The sequence below is a fragment of the Nilaparvata lugens genome, chromosome 6 (assembly GCF_014356525.2).
Source record: "Nilaparvata lugens isolate BPH chromosome 6, ASM1435652v1, whole genome shotgun sequence".
NCBI classification, from domain to species: Eukaryota; Metazoa; Arthropoda; class Insecta; order Hemiptera; family Delphacidae; genus Nilaparvata; species Nilaparvata lugens.
In genome coordinates, this window is record NC_052509.1 from 57,133,444 (window position 1) to 57,153,244 (window position 19,801).

A 19,801-nucleotide genomic window follows, 5' to 3' on the forward strand; every position below is an offset into this window, starting at 1 on the left:
TAGTTACATTGGTAACACTGTCAGAACAGTTGTCTAGTTAAAACCAATCTCTATTATATAAAAATAAATGTCTGTGTGCTAAGCCGCGTTTACACCAAAGTTATTAACAAAATGTTAACTCAATCCTTATAGATTCTATTAAATTGAAAGGAACTTGACAAACACATATGATCATCATGTGTATGATACCGTAAGTTATGTTCAATCTAATATAATCCATAAGGATTAAGTTATTAACATTTTGTTGATAACTTTGGTGTAAACGCAGCTTTAGTTTGTTTGTTCCCTATAGACTCGAGAACTACTTGACAGAACGGCATGAAACTTTGGGAGTATGTTGTGTGAATATTGGGGATGGTTTCTGACCAGAAATTTTAATAGGGAGGCTAATAATAATAATTATATATTCATCCATTTCACAGACCTATGTTTTCGAAATTGTCGGCCGAGCGGCTAACGTAGAACTGGAAGATCATCATGATTCAAGATCATGTTGTGATAATATGATTTGGCATATGAACTTATCAGCTGTAATAAACACGTCACTCTGTGATAAAGATTGTTTACTGGTATTAAAACGGTAGTTTTAAGCACATATAGGAAGTTCGTATTAGATGTAAATAAAAATATTGATTGTCAGATAAATTTCATGATTCACAAAATAAAGTAAAGTGTGACATGAGATACATTGACTTTTTGGCGGTACGAAGTTAGCCGGGTAAGCTAGTATTGAATAAAAAAATTCATTTAAAATTATCATAAATTAAGAAACTTACATCATCATTTCTCGAGCAATCTTCATCCAAACAGCTTTCTGGTTCATCCAAAACAGGTGGATTCCCAGAGGCTATTCCAAGTCTGACTTTTGAGTACTTCTTCATAAACACCCTCCAAACAACATAAGCCATTTTTGCGGGCCACAAAGCACAACACTATTTTTCCATCACGCTTTTGTGTTTCAAAATTTATGAATAAATAGACACAGAACAAAATATGCACAAGGTCACATGCTTCGTTAATTATAATTATTGCAACTAGTGATAAAAGACACAGGTAATAATGAATAATTATTGTAATAACTGAGTCACAGAGCACCGTCAATTTATCGACTTGCAGCGGCAGACCTCAAGTTGACAAACACACGCTACAGCGGAGCGCTAAACACTGATGAATGAATTGGACGAAAGAGCTGAACTCCCCTCTCTACTGAGAGAGAGTGAGAGAGAGAAAGAAAGAGAGTGATAGAGAGGGTGAACGGGCACTGTTATGATAGAGAGAGGGGAAGTGAGAGTGAAGAGCATGACAGAGAGAGTGAGTGAGTGAGTGAAAGATAGAGGCATTCCCCGTATAGAAGACAGAGGAACTTCCCTCTCTACTGAGAGAGAGAGAGTGAGTGAGGAAGAGAGAGAGAGAGAGAGAGTGAGAATGAGAGTGTGAGTGAGAGAGAAAGAGTGTGAGTGAGAGAGAGAGTGTGAGAGGGCGAACGGGCACTGTTAAGATAGAGAGAGGGTGAGAACGAGAGAGAGTGAAGAGCATGACAGAGTGAGTGAGTGAAAGACAGAGGCAATCCCCGCCAGCCTAGCTAGAAAGAGAAGCAGTGAGTATTCCCCTTTTCGTCATTGTAATCGTGAGCGAGCGAGAGAGAGAGATAGAGAGTGAGAGAACGACAGAGATAGAGAGAGAATGAGTGAGAGTGGGGTATTTGGACAGTTACCCCTACTACTCCTTTAAACGCGCTTGAACGTCAGAACGAAGGATGATCGCTGAATTTGTAAAGCGGATAATAAGTACTGGTACTGGATGATTATGATCGGAAGAGAATTTGAAAATTGAAGTGATGTGATTTATGTAACAACGTATTTATCTATAATAGAGTAGCAGGTAACCGGGCTCCGCAATGGTCTAATTGAAAGCTTGACCAACTGAAATCTGAAAGAATTTGAAATAGACCTACATCCATCCTCGGTAAATTAAGAATCTTTATGCAAAATTTCAACCTAATCAACTGAGTAATTCAAACGTGATGATGCGTCATTCGTGAATTTTCTATCCCGTACGTGTATAAGTCAATTCTTTCCCTTCAATCTATATACAGAGTGGGTGAAAAGTCCGAGAACGGCTTAATATCTCATACACAAAGATAATGTGACGGTGGGTGTGATTGGGGATTTTACTCAAATTGAAAATACTACTTTACTATGACTTTAAAAATCTGGTCTCAGATTGAAATTTTGAATATATGTTTTTGATTAACCAAGCATGGTTATAGTGCTATTTTCAATTCTTCAAGATTTCATCACGTCATGTTTTAAAATGGACCCTTCGATGCACGGGTTACCTGCTAGTAACTTATAATGAGAAGCATAAGCTACTGTATTCTACAACTTACAATAAGGCTGTTTCATTAAATCATCAATAAGCAATTTTCTTGCTGAGCAGCATACTGATGAACTATTATGTCTGCAATGGGTGGGAATAGTTTAAATTGATATTTTGTTTCATGATCCATTTCTGATCCCTCCTTACAAAGTATGTACTTTGAAAGAGGTGCTGTGAGAAGTTAAAAATGGAAAATTGAAGTCAACTAATCACAAAAAAAATTGATCCAACAAAAAAATTAATTTTTCCTACAGTTACGTTGAAAAGTGGCCATTGCTGCACTGATTACAGAACGCAAAGAATCACTTTTCCGCTCTAGTGCGGGAAAAATTTTTCTGCACTCCAGATTTGCAACATGGCAACGCAAAATACTTAGTAGGTTATATGGAGCAACAGTGCAGCAAAATCAAAATGAAGTTGGTAACAGTGACTGCTGTGGCTGCTATAGTGAGCAGAGGTGCAACCAAGCACAACGCGCTAATTATTACATTATATATTATAACCAAGGACAACGAGGACTTTAGGATTTTAGGATTAAGGGTTTTATCAATAATAAAATTACACAGAAAAACATTTGATGGATTTCAGACAATTTTACCCATAATTACCCACTTTTCATATTCAATGGTAACTGTAGGAAAAACTTAATGTGAAATACGTGCGCAAAGTTCCTCTGCTGCACTCAAGAAACCATTCCGCCCGAGCCGCTCGCCTACGGCTCGGGCGTAAACGTTTCTTTCGGTGCAGCAAACTGTCACTTTGCGCACTAGTTGCACAAATAACTATTTTTCAAGATAAGTCACGATAATCAGTAAGTAGAAATCAGAAATAAATAAATAAAACAAAGAGTAGATTTCGACTATTTTTTCAATACAATAAATAGAATCATAGAGAAACAATAGCGTGAGTAGATATCCCATGGTATAGGACGTTTATGTCGCAACTTTTACTGTTATCTTAAGCCGATAGTCCACGTAGTTTTTTCCCGTGATGCTGTGTGACGCTCGTAGTCTCTCATACTGTGCCGTTCATACACTCTCACCCCTACAAAACAGTAAAAATCGACAGTAATCGGCTTAAGATAATAGTAAAAGTTGCGACATAAACGCTCTATACCATGGGATTTCTACTAATGCTATTATTGTTTCTCTATGATAGAATACAGCCACTCAGTAAGCAGCCTACAGAGAAGTTAGTGCTAGTTGCCTCAAGCTAATAATAATAAGGCTAAATTTCTAAAATATTGCATCAACTCCCATAAGAAACTACAGAATTTCAGGAACATCAAAGGAGAAAACTTTTTATACAGTAAAAAATATATAATTTATTTAAAATTCCACAACAATATAAACAGATAAAACTGATAGCTCTAATAACAAATATTCAAAATACATAAAATATCAATTTTGAATTGATAATCGAAATATTAGAATATTGCTGTAGTTAAAACAGCTTAAGCACTTTTAAAACTATATATAGTCGTTTACACAAATGAAGACATATAGTTTATAAACTACATCCATTTAGACATTTATACAAATATATCATGGATTCATAGTTCGACAATTACAACCATTTAGATCAACAGCTCCAGTATTTAAACAACTGTATAGTATTTCAAATGAATGAATTCATAGTTTAACAACTACAGCCACTCAAATCAAACCCATTGATTAATCGATTTATATTTGAGGTAAATACCTGAATTCGATTATTTTCTATCGATTCATACAACGATGACTGATAAAGTTAGACTTGATATTCTATGTAAGCTATTGTCTTCTAGGTGATAGAGAGATCACACCTAGAGATTATTGACTTAATAGCCATTGTTTAAGACTCTAATAGAATCCGTTTAAAACGTTGAAATATATAAACTGAAGACTGAAGACGTCAACTAAAGACTTTCAGTTGAAATATATAAACTTCCAAGTTGAAAAGTTTTGTACAAATAAGAAACTTCAGCCATTCCAGCCCAGCCATACGTGGACGATCATCAAGTAGATGGAAGTAACAGAAATACTCATCAGTGTGACAGGAAATCCAAGTCTGTCAGATTTATTTGTTGGACACCACATGAAAAAAGATGAGAAAGATTTAATTAGCATTAAAAATTGCAGAAATCAATTAAATTGGAACTATATAGTCTGTGTAAAATAAGTTGAGACCTGGCTCTCCATCTGAAGAAACTACAGGGTTGCCGAATCGTGTAAAATTACAACTATTATATTTAAATTATAGTTAAGTATTGACATAGAGAAACAATAGCGTAAGTAGATATCCCATGGTATAGGTCGTTTATGTCGCAACTTTTACTGTTATCTCAAGCCGATTACTATCGATTATTGTTGATTTTTACTGATTTGACCGGGTAAAGCTGCGTACACATACTCGTGCTTCCAACCCGCACCGAGCACGCTCCTCCCTCGTACCGCCCACGTACCACCATCGCACAGCAATCGCTCCGCCTCCGCTCTCTACTCGCACCGATCATGAACGTTACGGAAGATGGTAGATCTTCTCGCGTTCCCCGGTCGAACCGTTGTTGCTCGCCGGTCGATCATCAATCGCTCTGCTGGAGTGACGTTCGGTCTTGGAGCGGAACGAAAGTCTGTACGCACCTTAAGAGTGTATGAACGGGAAGAACGGCACAATATGAGAGACTACCAGCGTCATAAAGCTTCACAGGAAAGAACTACGTGGACTATCGGCTTGAGATAACAGTAAAAGTTGCGACATAAACGCCCTATACCATGGGATATCTACTTATGCTATTGTTTCTCTATGGTATTAATTAGCGTTAGGCTAGTTAGTCAAGACAAGACAAGACATGATCAGACACGTTTAGTCACATTACTTCACATAGCTTCACATTACTTCACACCAGTTAGTCAAGACAAGACAAGACATGCTTAGACACGTTTAGTCACATTACTTCACATAGCTGCTTGTGACGCAACTCACACTGATTAGTCATTACAATTAGACATGTCTTCATAAGCAACTATGTGAAGTATTGTGACTAAACGTGACTAGTCTTGACTAACCGGTGTACGCCCAGCCAAAATATCACCATTCGAAATTACTTTTGTCCATGAAGTTGCAGGGTGCACTGTTCATAACATTAAGAAGATTCTTAATTATTGAGAATTAAGATTGTTTTTATACAAATTAAGGTAACTAAAATAGTTTTTATCCAATAAAATAACAGATATTTTGTTTTAATAGAATAACAATAAGGTATTCTGTTCAAGTTATTTGCTAATAATTGCATGTAGTTGATTCAGTAAGTATGAATTTATATAGAATTGATCATTATTAGTAATTATGAGAAATTTTCTTTCATGCTCTTGCTCAATGTAGAAATCAAAATCCAAGATCCAACCAAGAAATTATAAAACTGTATTAATTAAATCTATATTACTGAAAGCTATATCAATCCATCACTCCATATAGAGGGTTTCAACAATTAAATTCTTCCAGTGGTAACTTAAGTGATAGGAGAATAACTCCTCATATTGTCTATGACGCTCTGAGAAGATTTATCTTCAGATATTTATATAAATATATTTAATTTATTTATTTTTGGTCTGGCCAGAGAATTCGAATTGTAGCGCCAGAATGCCAGACTGTGGTTCTGCCAATAGCAGGCTTGTGTTTGCGTCGGCGCAGACCGACCTGCTTGCTTAGCATTCTGGATGTTTTTAGTGAGTCGTCCTTGTCTTGTCTGTCTTGTCTCGTCAGCCCGTTCTGTTGCAAGAACAAATTTGTGTTTGTCATGTAATTTCGATCGGAAATTTCTAGTAAATTGTTTGAGTGTAGTGTGTGTGAATTATGAATATAACAGTGTAAATAGTATTGAATTGAATTAATTTGAATCGGATTTGAATTTTATAAAGAATCCAGTTTGAGCTTTGTTCGAAACACAGTGTATGGCCTGCAAGTTGAACACAGAACCAACGAGAAGGCAGCCCGTAAGCAATAACCTGTCTTTCCTAGATTTCGTCCCACCCTGAACCTGACCAAAACACCTAATAAAGGCTTCGAAGGGCAAGTAGTCAAGATTGGAATAAATCTGGTGAGTTTTTGCTCTTTATTATTGTTCATTAATGCAGAGTTTAACTGTACAAATAACCTGGCTCAAATTGAAGATTAAATTTTGCCCCTTGTTTGTATTTGATTATTTAAATAGTACTGATCTGTTTCAGTTTTCAGTCAAGAGTGGTGAGGTCGTCACTACTAAGCATTCTATTCTGTCAGTGATGGCTCGTATCTATGATCCACTTGGTCTCTTGTCACCGTTTACATTATTTCTAAAGTGTCTTGTCCAGAAACTGTGGAAATTAGGAGTGGATTGGGACGAGAAGCCGCCTGAGTCTATCTGCACTCTTTGGGAGAATTGTCAAAAAGAGTTGCCTCTATTGTTGAAATTTGCTGTTCCACGTCACGTTGGTTTGTTTCAGGATTCTCACATCAGTTTGATTGGTTTTTGTGATGCATCATTGTCTGGTTATGGTGCAGTTATCTATGTGAAGTTGCAGAAGAAGAGCGAGGAGCCAAGAGTTGTATTATTGTGTTCAAAGTTCAAGGTAGCACCATCTAAAGTTGTTTCAATACCTTGTTTGGAGTTGTGTGCGGCACTCTTGTTGGCAGAACTCATGAATTCAGTAGTTACTATTATTAGTGAACGTTGTCATGTGTCTCGTATTGTCGCACTCTCTGATTCTACAGTCACCTTGTGTTGGATTAATGCTCCATCCACAAAATGGCAAACTTTTGTTGGTAATCGCATCTCAAAAATACAGGATTCTTGTATACAGGAGTGGATGCATGTTGCCGGAATTGAAAATTCCGCTGACTGTTTGTCTAGAGGTTTATCACCAGTTGAGCTTGTGAACTTTCCATTGTGGCTCTCAGGTCCATCATGGATAGCAGAGGACGAATGCGATTGGCCCGTTCGAACTCAAATGGAAGAGATAGTGGATCCACCGGAGGCGAAAAAACAAAATCTCCTGATTGTAACAGCAATGCAATATATTCATTGATTGGTCATTGTTCGGATTATGGTCGTCTTTTGAGAATTGTAATTCTTGTTCTCAAATTTTTATGAATCTTACCCCAATCAGAAGAATCAGATTTCGATGTTGCTGAGAGGTATCTATGTAAAGTGGTACAGAAGATACATTTTTCATCTGAATATGTGCAATAAGAGAAGGGATAAGATTGTTCTATGCGCCTACGTCGCCTGTCTCCATTCATTGATAGAGGTGTGATTCGCGTCGGCGGTTGTTTGTCTCATGCTGGACTTGAATTTGAGACTTGTCATAAGATGATCTTACCAAAATCCGATGCTTTCGTATCGATGTTAATTGATTATCATCACAAGAAGAATTTTCATGCTGGACCTTCGTTATTGTTGTCCTTGATCAGACAGAAATTCTGGATACTGTCTGCTCGCTCTATTATTCGTATTTGTGTCTTTAAGTGTAATCGTTGTTTTGGTATTCGACCTAGTAATAATGCAATTATTCCGAAAATGGGTGACCTGCCTGCTTGTCGAGTGTCAAAATGCAAACCATTTGAAAATTGGGGTGTGGATTACGCTGGTCCTCTGCGTATTACTATGACGAGATGTCGTAATCCTTGTGTTTTGAAAGCCTACATTTGTCTGTTTGTGTGTATGGCAATAAAGGTGGTACATATTGAGTTGGTATTGGATCTATCAACGCCCATGTTTTTAGCTGTGTTTTGTCGTTTTTTGTCACGTCGTGGACCCTGTTGTGTGATGTATTCCGATTGTGGTACTAATTTTGTAGGTGCCAAGGAACAGTTGCGAAAAATATCTCAACTTTTGAACTCGTCCGAGTCTCAAACCACATTGACTAGTCAACTCGCCGAACACAAAATTGATTGGAAATTCATTCCCCCTGGTTCGCCGCATTTTGGAGGTCTGTGGGAGGCAAATGTCAAATCTGTAAAGTTGCATCTGTTCCGAGTAATTGGCAATCAACTTCTCACCTATGAGGAACTGAACATTGTATTGATGCAGATTGAAGGTGTCCTAAATTCCCGCCCGCTGTGTGTACTGAGTGAGGATCCGCGTGAACTGCTGGCTTTAACACCAGCGCACTTTTTGACTCTAACACTGTTGAAATCGTTTCCCATGCGGGACGTGGACAGTGTCCCTGTGAATCGTCTCACCAGGTATGAATTGATCAGTCAACTTATTCAATCGTTCTGGAACCGATGGAGAAGAGAGTACCTGCACGAACTTCAAAGTCGTAAAAAATGGTTGAAATCACCCACTTCTATCGGTGTGGGAACGGTTGTGGTAGTTGACCAACCAAACACACCTCCATTGCAGTGGCCACTGGGTGTCATTGAACAAGTGTTTCCAGGAAGTGACGGCGAGGTTTGAGTGGCAAGTGTTAGCCTAAAAACTGGTATTTATAAAAGACCAGTAACAAAATTATATCCACTCCCAACTCAATAGTTGTTGTGATTGTTACATTTTTTCTATTGTGTTGTTTTTTGGTGTTGGTGTTTTTTTTTTTGGCATGTCTGGATTTTTTCTTTCCTTGGTTTTTTCAGTTTTGTAACTTGGCTGAAAAATAGTTTTTCAGAGGCGGGGGTATGGTCTGGCCAGAGAATTCGAATTGTAGCGCCAGAATGCCAGACTGTGGTTCTGCCAATGGCAGGCTTGTGTTTGCATCAGTGCAGACCGACCTGCTTGCTTAGCATTCTGGATGTTTTTAGTAAGTCGTCCTTGTCTTGTCTGTCTTGTCTCGTCAGCCCATTCTGTTGCAAGAACAAATTTGTGTTTGTCATGTAATTTCGATCGGAAATTTCTTGTAAATTGTTTGAGTGTAGTGTTTGTGAATTATGAATATAACAGCGTAAATAGTATTGAATTGAATTAATTTGAATCGGATTTGAATTTTATAAAGAATCCAGTTTGAGCTTTGTTCGAAACACAGTGTATGGCCTGCAATTTGAACACAGAACCAACGAGAAGGCAGCCTGTAAGCAATAACCTGTCTTTCCCAGATTTCGTCCCACCCTGAACCTGACCAAAACACCTAATAAAGGCTTCGAAGGGCAAGTAGTCAAGATTGGAATAAATCTGGTAAGTTTTTGCTCTTTATTATTGTTCATTAATGCAGAGTTTAACTGTACAAATAACCTGGCTCAAATTGAAGATTAAATTTTGCCCCTTGTTTGTATTTGATTATTTAAATAGTAAATTACAGTCCTCTGGTAGCTCTAGCCTGAGCTTTGTTCAGAACAATTTTATAATAATTTATGTATTTAATTTTTTTAAATAAGATTTATTTATCTTCTTATATTGCCTATAACGCTCTGAGAAGCGTCATCTTTAGATATTTATCTACTTCTATTATAAATAAATATCTATTTAAATGAATTAAATACATGCATTATAGAATAAATAAATTAAATATATTTATATAAATATCTGAAGATAAATCTTCTCAGAGCGTCATAGACAATATGAGCAGTTTTTTCCTATTTACTTCTGAAATTTTATGAAACTAGCACCTGTTTCAATTCTGGAAGAATTCAATTTTTGAAACTCACTATATGTAGTGATGGAAGAAGTTTCTTGTGAAAATCAGGAAATACTGCAACTAATAAATAGTTAAAAATCCAATAATGATTAAAACAAAAGTCAATCAAATCTATTAGCAAGAAGATATTAACAATATTCAAGGTCGCACAAATCTTCATAATAATGGGTACAGTAGTACCATAATACAAGGCCCCGGCCTACGATATTGCAACGTCGCAGTGAAGGCCTAGAATCTAATACGTGATTGGTGAAAAATTACCATATTCAAAAAATACCAGCTGATCTTTTTCACCAATCATGTATAAAGGTGCGTACAGATATACGCGCCGCGAACATGAGCAATTCATTTAATCAGCTGACTATATCTGTATTTTTACAGAAACGGTAAGATACAGATATAAAAAGCTTGGCATCAGCTGATTGAAATTGCTCATTTTCGCGGCGCGTAAATCTGTACGCACCTTTAGATTCTAGGTCTACACTGCGATGTTGCAATATCGTAGGCCGGGGCCTTGTATTAGAGGTGGGTATATGGTAGTACTGAAACAGTTCTTCTCTGGATAATTCATATTACATACATTCATATTATTTGATCGTAATTTTAGTTTAATTTGAATAAAAATATCCCCACTTACTTTAGAAACTGCATGAAACTGAATCGATACCCGTGCTGTTCGGCTACACCAGCACATACAACATTTGCAGAGGCTCCAATGAGGGTTCCATTTCCTGAAAAAAGGAATGTGAGATTATTAACAATAACCGGACCAATTCCTGGATCAGAAAAATACAAAGTATTGAACATTTTATGGAATTTACTTTGAGAGTGGTGGTTTCTACTTCGTGTATCAATATTCATTTATTATTATAAATATCATCATGTCATAAATATCTAATCACTTTGAGATTTAGTAGAACTTTCAAGAGAACATAATTTTTCTTACACTTACTCTTCCACAATGTTTACTCCTCATAGCACTCAGATATAAAGTAATTATTTGAATACATTGATGTGTAAATTGAGCATATTGACATTAATACTAGATAAAATTGCGTTATCCATTACAGATAAGAAATGGATAATATTTTTTGATCACTATCTCAGTAAATTCACGTAATACCCAACACCTACATTATAAATAGGAAAGAATAGGAAAGGCCAGATCAGCTTTCAATAGAATGGGCTCCATCTTCAAGAGCAACAATTTCTCCCTAAAAACAAAAATAAAAATGCTCAGGTGTAATGTGTTTACAGTCCTATTATATGGTGGAGAGTCCAGGACTCTGAATGAAGCCATTAGTAAAAGACTTGTTTCATTCGAGATGTGGGCATACAGAAGGATTCTGAGGATATCGTGGACTGATCACATAACAAACATTGATGTTCTAAGGAGAATGGGGAAAGACATTGAGATAATCACCACCATCAGATGCAAAAAGATCCACTATCTGGGACATGTAATGAGAAACGACGTAAGATAATATTCTCTATTAAGGGTGATTCTCCAAGGAAAGATTTTTGGAGATTTTTTGAAATAGGGGCCCAGGTGGAAAACGAATTTCTTGGCTAAACAACATTCGATCCTGGTGTGGAAAAAGCTCCATTGAAATATTTCGTGTTGGCATGGATAAAGTGAAAATCGCCATTTTGATCGCCCACGTTCGTAGCGTACAAACACAATAATAAGAAGAAGACATTATAAAAAATGAAACTAATAGAGCGAGAAGGACCTGTGTTTCTTGGTCTTATTTTCTATAGTGACAACCATAAGTAATACAGTGATGTGTTTTCGCATTAAGATCACAAACTGCATCACTTTTTCGTTTAAACTTTTTCCCTATATTATATGTTTGTTGTTCATCTTCTTCTCGACTCACAAACAAACCTATGGTTCATGTGGGTGTAGTTACAATAATTGTGAACTTAATAACTTAATCCTTATAGATTCAATTAGATTGAACATAACTTATCATACACATGATGAACATATGTGTTTGTCAAGTTCCGTTCAATCTAATAGAATCTATAAGGACGGAGAAATAAACATTTTGTTAATAACTTTGGTGTAAATGCAGCTTTATACTTATTCTATTATGTATGCTGTATATAAATGTACGTTTTGTATACTTGTATTTTGTTGGAAACAAAAAATTCGATTCTATTGTTTTCCTTGTGATCCACATTATTTCAGTACTTATTTATCATAGCATTTAGTTTTACAATATGTTTATTTATACCTATGTACCTTCAGTGCTATTCTTGTACCACTATGGGTCTTACCATACTCAGGGCCGTATTATATTAAGCGAGCAATTTCTGTATATCTGTTTATATTTTTATATCTGGTTATCTGGTTATTTATGTTCAACGGATCTCGAAAACGGTTCTAACGATTTTCACTAAATTTGGAACATAGTAGGTTTATGATATAAAAATTCGATTGCACTAGGTCTCATCCTTGGGAAAACTCGCTGAACGACATTAAAAGGATAATTCATCCTTGGCTGAAACAGCTGAGACTTTGGTTGTCTGTGGATAGTAAAAAGTGAGCGAGTGATTCTGTGGAAAATCAAAATATCGCATCCCCGAAATTCATAAGCTGACGTATAGCCAGCTGTAAAATATAAACACAATCATTTTAGAGAATTGAGTTCTGTCATAGCCACCTCTAATACAAGGCCTTGCTGAGCCTTGCTCATTATTTCTATTTATTGATAAATGGAACTATAGCCACCTCTTATACAAGGTCGCGGCCTACGATATTGCAACGTCGCAGTGTAGGCCTAGAATCTAATACATGATTGGTGGAAAAGATCAGCTGGTATTTTTTAAAATCTTTTCCACCAATCATGTATTAGATTCTATGCCTACACTGCGATGTTGCAATATCGTAGGCCGCGACCTTGTATTAGAGGTGGCTATAGTTCCATTTATCAATAAATAGAAATAATGAGCAAGGCTCAGTGCCCGATATCGCACAGTGAAAGCTTGAACTAAATTGAATCAGTTGGTGGCTTCAACTCAAAATTAACCACATTATAACAAACAACGATTGATATGGATTCAATCTAGTTTAAAATGACATCTCCAGTATCCTTTCTGATACGTACCATATCGACTCAAAGTAGTACATTTAGGGCAGTTTGCACAGTGGAAGCTTAATTAAACGGAATTGAATCAGTTAGTGGCTTAAACTCAAAATGAACCCACATTTTAACGAACGAAACTTGATATGGATTTGATCCAGTTTGAAATTAAATTTCGTTTGAGCTGGCACTGTGCAAACGGCAAGCAGTGACTGCTGTATCAATGAATAAAACTATAATTAATTAATTATTATTTTATATAACGAAAACCACAATTAAATGTTGTAAATCATTCCCGGGCTGACAAATAATTTTTGTATAGTATCGAATTTCCATCTAGCTGTTCACCCTGTTGTCAATATTTGCAGTAGCAGAAGTCTTCGGGGGTGATTTACAGCATTTAATTGGGATTTTCGTTTAATAATTATTATTCATTAATTAGCATTTGAACAAATGTAACTTTCAATTTATTTTAATATTGATTTCCATGACGAAACACTATATAATAACTCTGTTGTAGTTCTGACACTGTGTTACTTGTAAATATTTGAAAAACACTTACTTTTCTTGGAGTCTTGAGGAATTCATTTCACTCCTGAAGAGGAGCTTCACCAGGCTGATGAAGCTCCTCTTTAGAGTGAAATGCATTCCTCAATACTCCAAGAAAAGTAAGTGTTTTCAAATTTTTACAAGTAGCATAGTGTCAGAACTACAACAGAGTTATTATTCTAATATCTAAGAGTATAATTACCACCAAGACAAGCTCCGAGAGCAAGCGCCCAAACCAGCGGCTGCAGAGGCAGGTGCAACTCTTCCTTCTGACTGAGTCTACTGATTATCTTGACCATCATGGTGGTGAGAGGAATGTTATCCACGAATGCTGACGCGATGCCCGACACCCACAGTATCAGCAGCAGAGCTACAGCCAACCGATATTCCGGATTTACTTGCAAGATCACCCACTCTGTTTGGTGGCCGATCCAGTCGATGAGTCCCAGTCTAGCAAGAGCCTGCAATCAAACACACAAAACTTTATTCAATTTATTGAACGAAACTGTTTCAATCCCTACATTGAAATAAGATAAGCAATCTCAAGGTTATTATCATAATGTTCATATTCTAATAATTCACTCATATAACTGTAGTGATCCGTGTCAAGTGGATGGAGTGCTTGCTTAGCAGCCTAGAGATCCCGGGTTCAAACCAACTCATCACCAAAAGTGTTTTAGCAGGTCCCGTCCGTCTTAAGGCTGTGCAAAGACTAAAAATAAACTCTCTAATCGTGATATTTTTCGAAGTTTTTCGATTAGTATATCATCAAGCTATCAAAATGAGAAAGTTTTCTCAGGAAAACATTTTTTTCTGATCATTACTTTTTGAGGTATGAGAGCGCCTAAATATTAAATTTTTGGGACAGAACATTTCGAATTCGGTTAGAGATAAATCCATGAGATTTAGAGGATAGATTCTTCATGGTATTGTTGATCTAGTAAAACAAGAATTTTCTGAAAATATCAATTTTTGAGATAGTTATTCAATTTACCAAAAATAACTAGACTAAAAGTTATTTTTGGTTATTTTTAGTAAATTGTATAACTATCTAAAAAATTGATATTTTCAGAAAATTCTTGTTTTACTAGATCAACAATACCTTGAAAAATCTATCCTCTAAATCTCATGGATTTATCTCTTACCGAATTTGAAATGTTCTGTCCCAAAAATTTAAACTTCAGGCGCTAACTAAATACCGCCAACAACATACTTGGTCTCTAACAATAAAAAAGGCCACTGATGATGCCTCAAGTGCATTGAAACGTTGGTTGGCTCAGATGAATTTGTAGAACTGATAATATTTCTCTTTTGTTTCACCCTGATGGGAATGATATTTGTCTGAATGTCTATTTAGTCTCGCAATGTGTTTCAATGAAACATGAATTGGTGCATAAAAACAATGATTGTACAATTTTCTTTTAATAAAAAAATGATCAAGATTTTTTATTCGTTCTATGGATGTTTTCCATGTACAATATAATATATAAGTTGAGACTTGATGTGTGTCATTCTTATAGGGTACGCTAAATAAATAATAAATAATATATCGGGGCACCGAGCTTTCTTGGTTATTTTTATTTATTGATAAGTAGAACACAAATTGACAGTAGAAATGAAACAAAAATTGAAGATGTAGGCAAGATGATAATAGAGAGAAAATGGAATTGGGTGGACATATCGCAAGGACAACGGACGAAAGATGGACGAAAAGAATACTGGAATGGTACCCACGTAATTTGAGAAGAAGTAGAGGAAGGCCTTCGTATGGATGGGACGAAGAGTTCAGAAAAGTATGCGGTGGAGCGACGTGGCAGAGAGTTGCAAGAGAGAGAAAGGAGTGGGAGAGAATGAAGAATGTATACAAGGAAGTATGGCTGTACAAGGATTGACACACTCGCTTTGGTTAAAAATTTATTTTATATGGACTTAAATTGATGTACTCAACAATATCCTATCACAAAAGGATATTCCCAGCAGCTGTGATTATTGCTTAATACTGTAATCAATTTTATAATGTTATATAATTTTATTTGAAATTTTGTAATGAACCTGAACAAAGCAATAAAAGGGATATTTATTTTATTTATTTATTTATTTAAGTAGAACACAATTCTCTAAAATGATCGTTTTTACTTTCCTTCCCTATTACTATAGGTAAGGAAAGTATTGCTTTCCGAAAAAATTAAGGTACCCCAATTTCTAAATTTCTATACGTTTCAAGGTCCCCTGAGTCCAAAAAAGTGGTTTTTGGGTATTGGTCTGTATGTGTGTGTGTGTGTGTGTGTGTGTGTGTGTGTGTGTGTGTGTGCACGATATCTCATCTCCCAATTAACGGAATGACTTGAAATTTGGAACGTAAGACACTTACAATATCATACCTAGAAAAGTCATTGATAAGCTCTATCAACTGCCACAAGCCTCATATCTGTAAAAATTTCAGGAGCACTGCACCATCTATGCAAATTTTATTTTAGATTCCCAATTATCAGGCTTCAGATACAATTTAAACAAAAATTTTCAAGTGGAAAAGATTGAACGTAAAAATCTCTACAATAAATGTTCAGTAACATTTTCACCTAAAATTGAAAATAAGCTCGAAATTCGAGAAAATAAAATTATTCATTGCAAACTGTTGATTCTATTAAATCATTCACTATGAAGAGATAGCAGACTTTGTGTGTCTGCAGCGCTATTGTCCCGTCACCAGCTGGCTCATATCTTAGAAAAGTATACTTGAGATGCGCGGGAACACTAGCGTCAGTTGATCAATTTTCATAACGGCAAGGAAAGTTGTGTGAGTGCGCCACACAGGATTTTTTATTTTTATTGATAAACAGAACACAATTTTCTAAAATGATCGTTTTTATATTTCACAGCTGTCTATATGTCATCTTATGAATTTCGGGGATGCGATATTTTGATTTTTCACATACTCACTCGCTCACTCACTTTTTTACTATCCACAGCTGTTTCATCCAAGGATGAATTATCCTTTTAATGTCGTTCAACGTGTTTTCCCAAGGATGAGACCTAGTGCAATCGAATTTTTATATCATAAACCTACTATGTTCCAAATTTCGTGAAAATCGTTAGAGCCTTTTTCGAGATCCGTTGAACATAAATAACCAGTTATAAAAATACAGAGATTGCTCGCTTAATATAATAGGATATCGGCGAAAGTAATTATATAAATTCATGTGGGTAATGATATCTGTACTATGAAAGTAATGATTTATAATGGTATATAACTCGTCAATGATTACCAACCTCCATCAGTATGAAAAGAGCTCCGAAAAATATCAGTGTACTCCATTCCACTCTCGCGAAGACACTCTCAATGTGTTCCTTGTCGGATAGAATGAGAAGGAGAAGAGCTCCTAGCAGGGCAGCCCAACCCAGAGATAGGTTCAGATCCGGCAGGGAATGCAGAAAGAACATGGTTATCACAAAACACAGAGCTAGACCCGATTTCAGAAGTAGCCAGCCGTCTCTGATGGGGTACTGGAACATTTCAAATTTGAAATTATTTGTAATACATCACAAATTTGAAAGTTAATTCTTATAAGATCAAACTTCATTCCTCGATTGATACGAATCCTGCAGAATAAACGCCCTATACCATGGGATATCTACTTACGCTATTGTTTCTCTATGATAGTATCTAGTATTCAGTATGTTTAGTTTCTCATAACATTCTTTCCTTCACTTATATAAAATAGTTTTTTCCTTGTATTTCTTTCTCTCAGTTTTCAATTTCATTTTATGGTGATTATTGTAATTTTTTGATTGGGGAGCAATTTTTGGGATTTTCTCGTGTGCTTCCATATATTTGTAAATGAATAAATACTTTCCACAATAAACATATTCAATCGAGAAGATTATTATGACTTAATCATAGCTCCGGTTGCACAAAAACCTGTTACGTTTTAATCGTGATCAAATGATCCAGCTCATACTAGACTTGAAATACTTATGTTAAATAAGTTGTCTGGAAGAAATTGAAATTGAAAATAGGGCCACGAGAACCAATAATAGAAGGCTTCTCCATAACCAAATGTAAAGGTAAATTATTACTTGATTCACGATCATAAATAATGTCCTGCACATACATTTTCCAACATTAAAAAAGTTATAGCCTGGTTGCAGAAATGTCTGTTAAGTTTAATCTTGATTAAATTCCACGAGAACCAATCAGAGAAGGCTACTCCGTGAAAGTCATCTACTCTGATTGGTTCTCGTGGCATTGAATCATGATTGAAACAGAACTGGCTTCTGTGCAACCGAGCCACAATTTTTTAAATGTACAGGAAATTCATGATTGTGAATTGAGTAATGTTTGACGTTTACATTCGATTAAGATAAAAAGTACGATCATTTTATTAATTACACTTTTTTGAAATTGTTACCAAAATTTGTAAACAATGTTAGCAGAGATGTTGTACTTGCACAGGGTTTCATTATTTTACTATTTATTCAGTATTAAATAATTATAGATTTTGAAGAACAGGTTATGACCAAAACTATCCCTATTTCAAAACGTGTAGCTTTTTCTATTATACTTGTAGCTTCAACATTTCGAATGAAATACATATTTGAAAAGAATCAAGAATGAATTACCTTCGACTGAAGTTCCTCTAGGTTAGCAGTGTATTTGTCTATGGCCACACTGAAAGGTAAAGAGAAATGCGTATAAGTACTTGCAGCAATCCAGTTTATACAGCAAAAAACTGAGTTTTTTACTAAAAAATAAAGCTATTTTACTTTCAACTTATGATTTTTCGCAGAGATGTTTTGAATGATTGATGAAGAATATGAAAAATCAAGAATGAGTAATAACTATATTGTAATATTGATACATCTTGCTTGCTCGTATTTATAATCAATGCTTCCATATCATTGTATGCATCCATTTCATTAAATGATATGGATTATGATGTCCTAATATCATTGTTATGGTAGATAAATTTTTGAAATTCAAAAATGACTTACAAAAAAGAAATGAATCAATAGAAACTACTTAAGTTTGGAACAAAGTAAGTGAAGCTTCTTCATCTACAGTGCATTGAATGCTCATGAACATCAGGATATATTCACTAACCTTTTTTATCTCTTTTCTGTATAGGGCTACTTTTTATAGAAATAGAAAGAAAATTGAAAATCTCAGTACCCTTTATGAATTATTTAATCACAACATGTTTCGGACATTGATGCCATTTTCAAGTCCTTGGCATCAATCAAGTCCTTTCAAGACTTGAAAATGGCTTCAATGTCCGAAACATGTTGTGATTAAATAATTCATAAAGGGTACTGAGATTTTTATTTTTATTTCTATTTCACTAACCCTCCTATATGGAAAGCTGCCTAACGTCTCTTCCACTCTTTAGAGGCTTTCTTAATCACCAGGAATCCATTTAATTATTTAAATAGATCATTGCAATATACTTACGACTTGTTATTCAATTTTTCTTTCAGATCAATCATGAGCATTCGCACTTTCTTCTCAAGCGATATGCGCACAATCTCTTCATCTTTGGAATATGAGGATAACGATTCAGCAGCTCTCCGCCACACATTGATTTCGTGCCTCAATTCTGGAAAATAAACAGTAATTCAATACCATTAATGCATTCGGCAGTAATGTAATGAAAACACACATAATATCGGCAAATTCTACAATTTCATTTGGTACAGGACCATGGTTTCGTGATGCACTGCATTTGGCATTTATTTTCTGTGATTTTTGATGTAATACACCAGTTCAAGATAAAGATTTAGGTACTTCGTCATGTTTATTCTGTATTCCAAATCATTATTGACCGAGCTAAATGAGGTATAAGATTCAAGTCGACGGTTTGGCATTTCTCTTAATGTTTCAATGTTTATATGTGCGCATTTACGGCGGAACGCGGCAATAGATTTTCATGAAATTTGACAGGTATGTTCCTTTTTTAATTGCGCGTCGACGTATATACAAGGTTTTTGGAAATTTTGCATTTCAAGGATAATACAAAAGGAAAAAGGAGCATCCTTCATACGTCAATATTAGAGTAAAAATCTGGTGTGGCGCACTCACACAACTTTCCCTGCCGTTATGAAAATTGATCACCTGACGCTAGTGTTCCCGTACATCTTCTCAAGTCTACTATTCAAAGATTTGAGCCAGCTGGTGACAGGGCAATAACGCTGGAGACACAC

General features: G+C 35.6%; 2 protein-coding genes across 2 annotated transcripts in view; both read right to left on the reverse strand.

The window, feature by feature from the left end:
- Window positions 1-1,131, reverse strand: part of LOC111057901 — a 656,398-nt gene extending 655,267 nt beyond the window's left edge. The window contains 1 exon segment of the mRNA XM_039431312.1: window positions 777-1,131. Within this exon segment, the coding sequence (XP_039287246.1) occupies window positions 777-908 (132 nt within the window). The 5' untranslated portion in view covers window positions 909-1,131.
- Window positions 1,132-3,677: 2,546 nt separating this feature from the next.
- The window catches only part of LOC111062928 (P protein), a 57,727-nt gene continuing 41,603 nt past the window's right edge, over window positions 3,678-19,801 (reverse strand). The window contains 6 exon segments of the mRNA XM_039431313.1: window positions 3,678-4,428; window positions 10,603-10,696; window positions 13,806-14,064; window positions 16,874-17,107; window positions 18,224-18,272; window positions 19,053-19,197. Coding sequence (XP_039287247.1) covers window positions 4,341-4,428; window positions 10,603-10,696; window positions 13,806-14,064; window positions 16,874-17,107; window positions 18,224-18,272; window positions 19,053-19,197 — 869 coding nt within the window. The 3' untranslated portion in view covers window positions 3,678-4,340.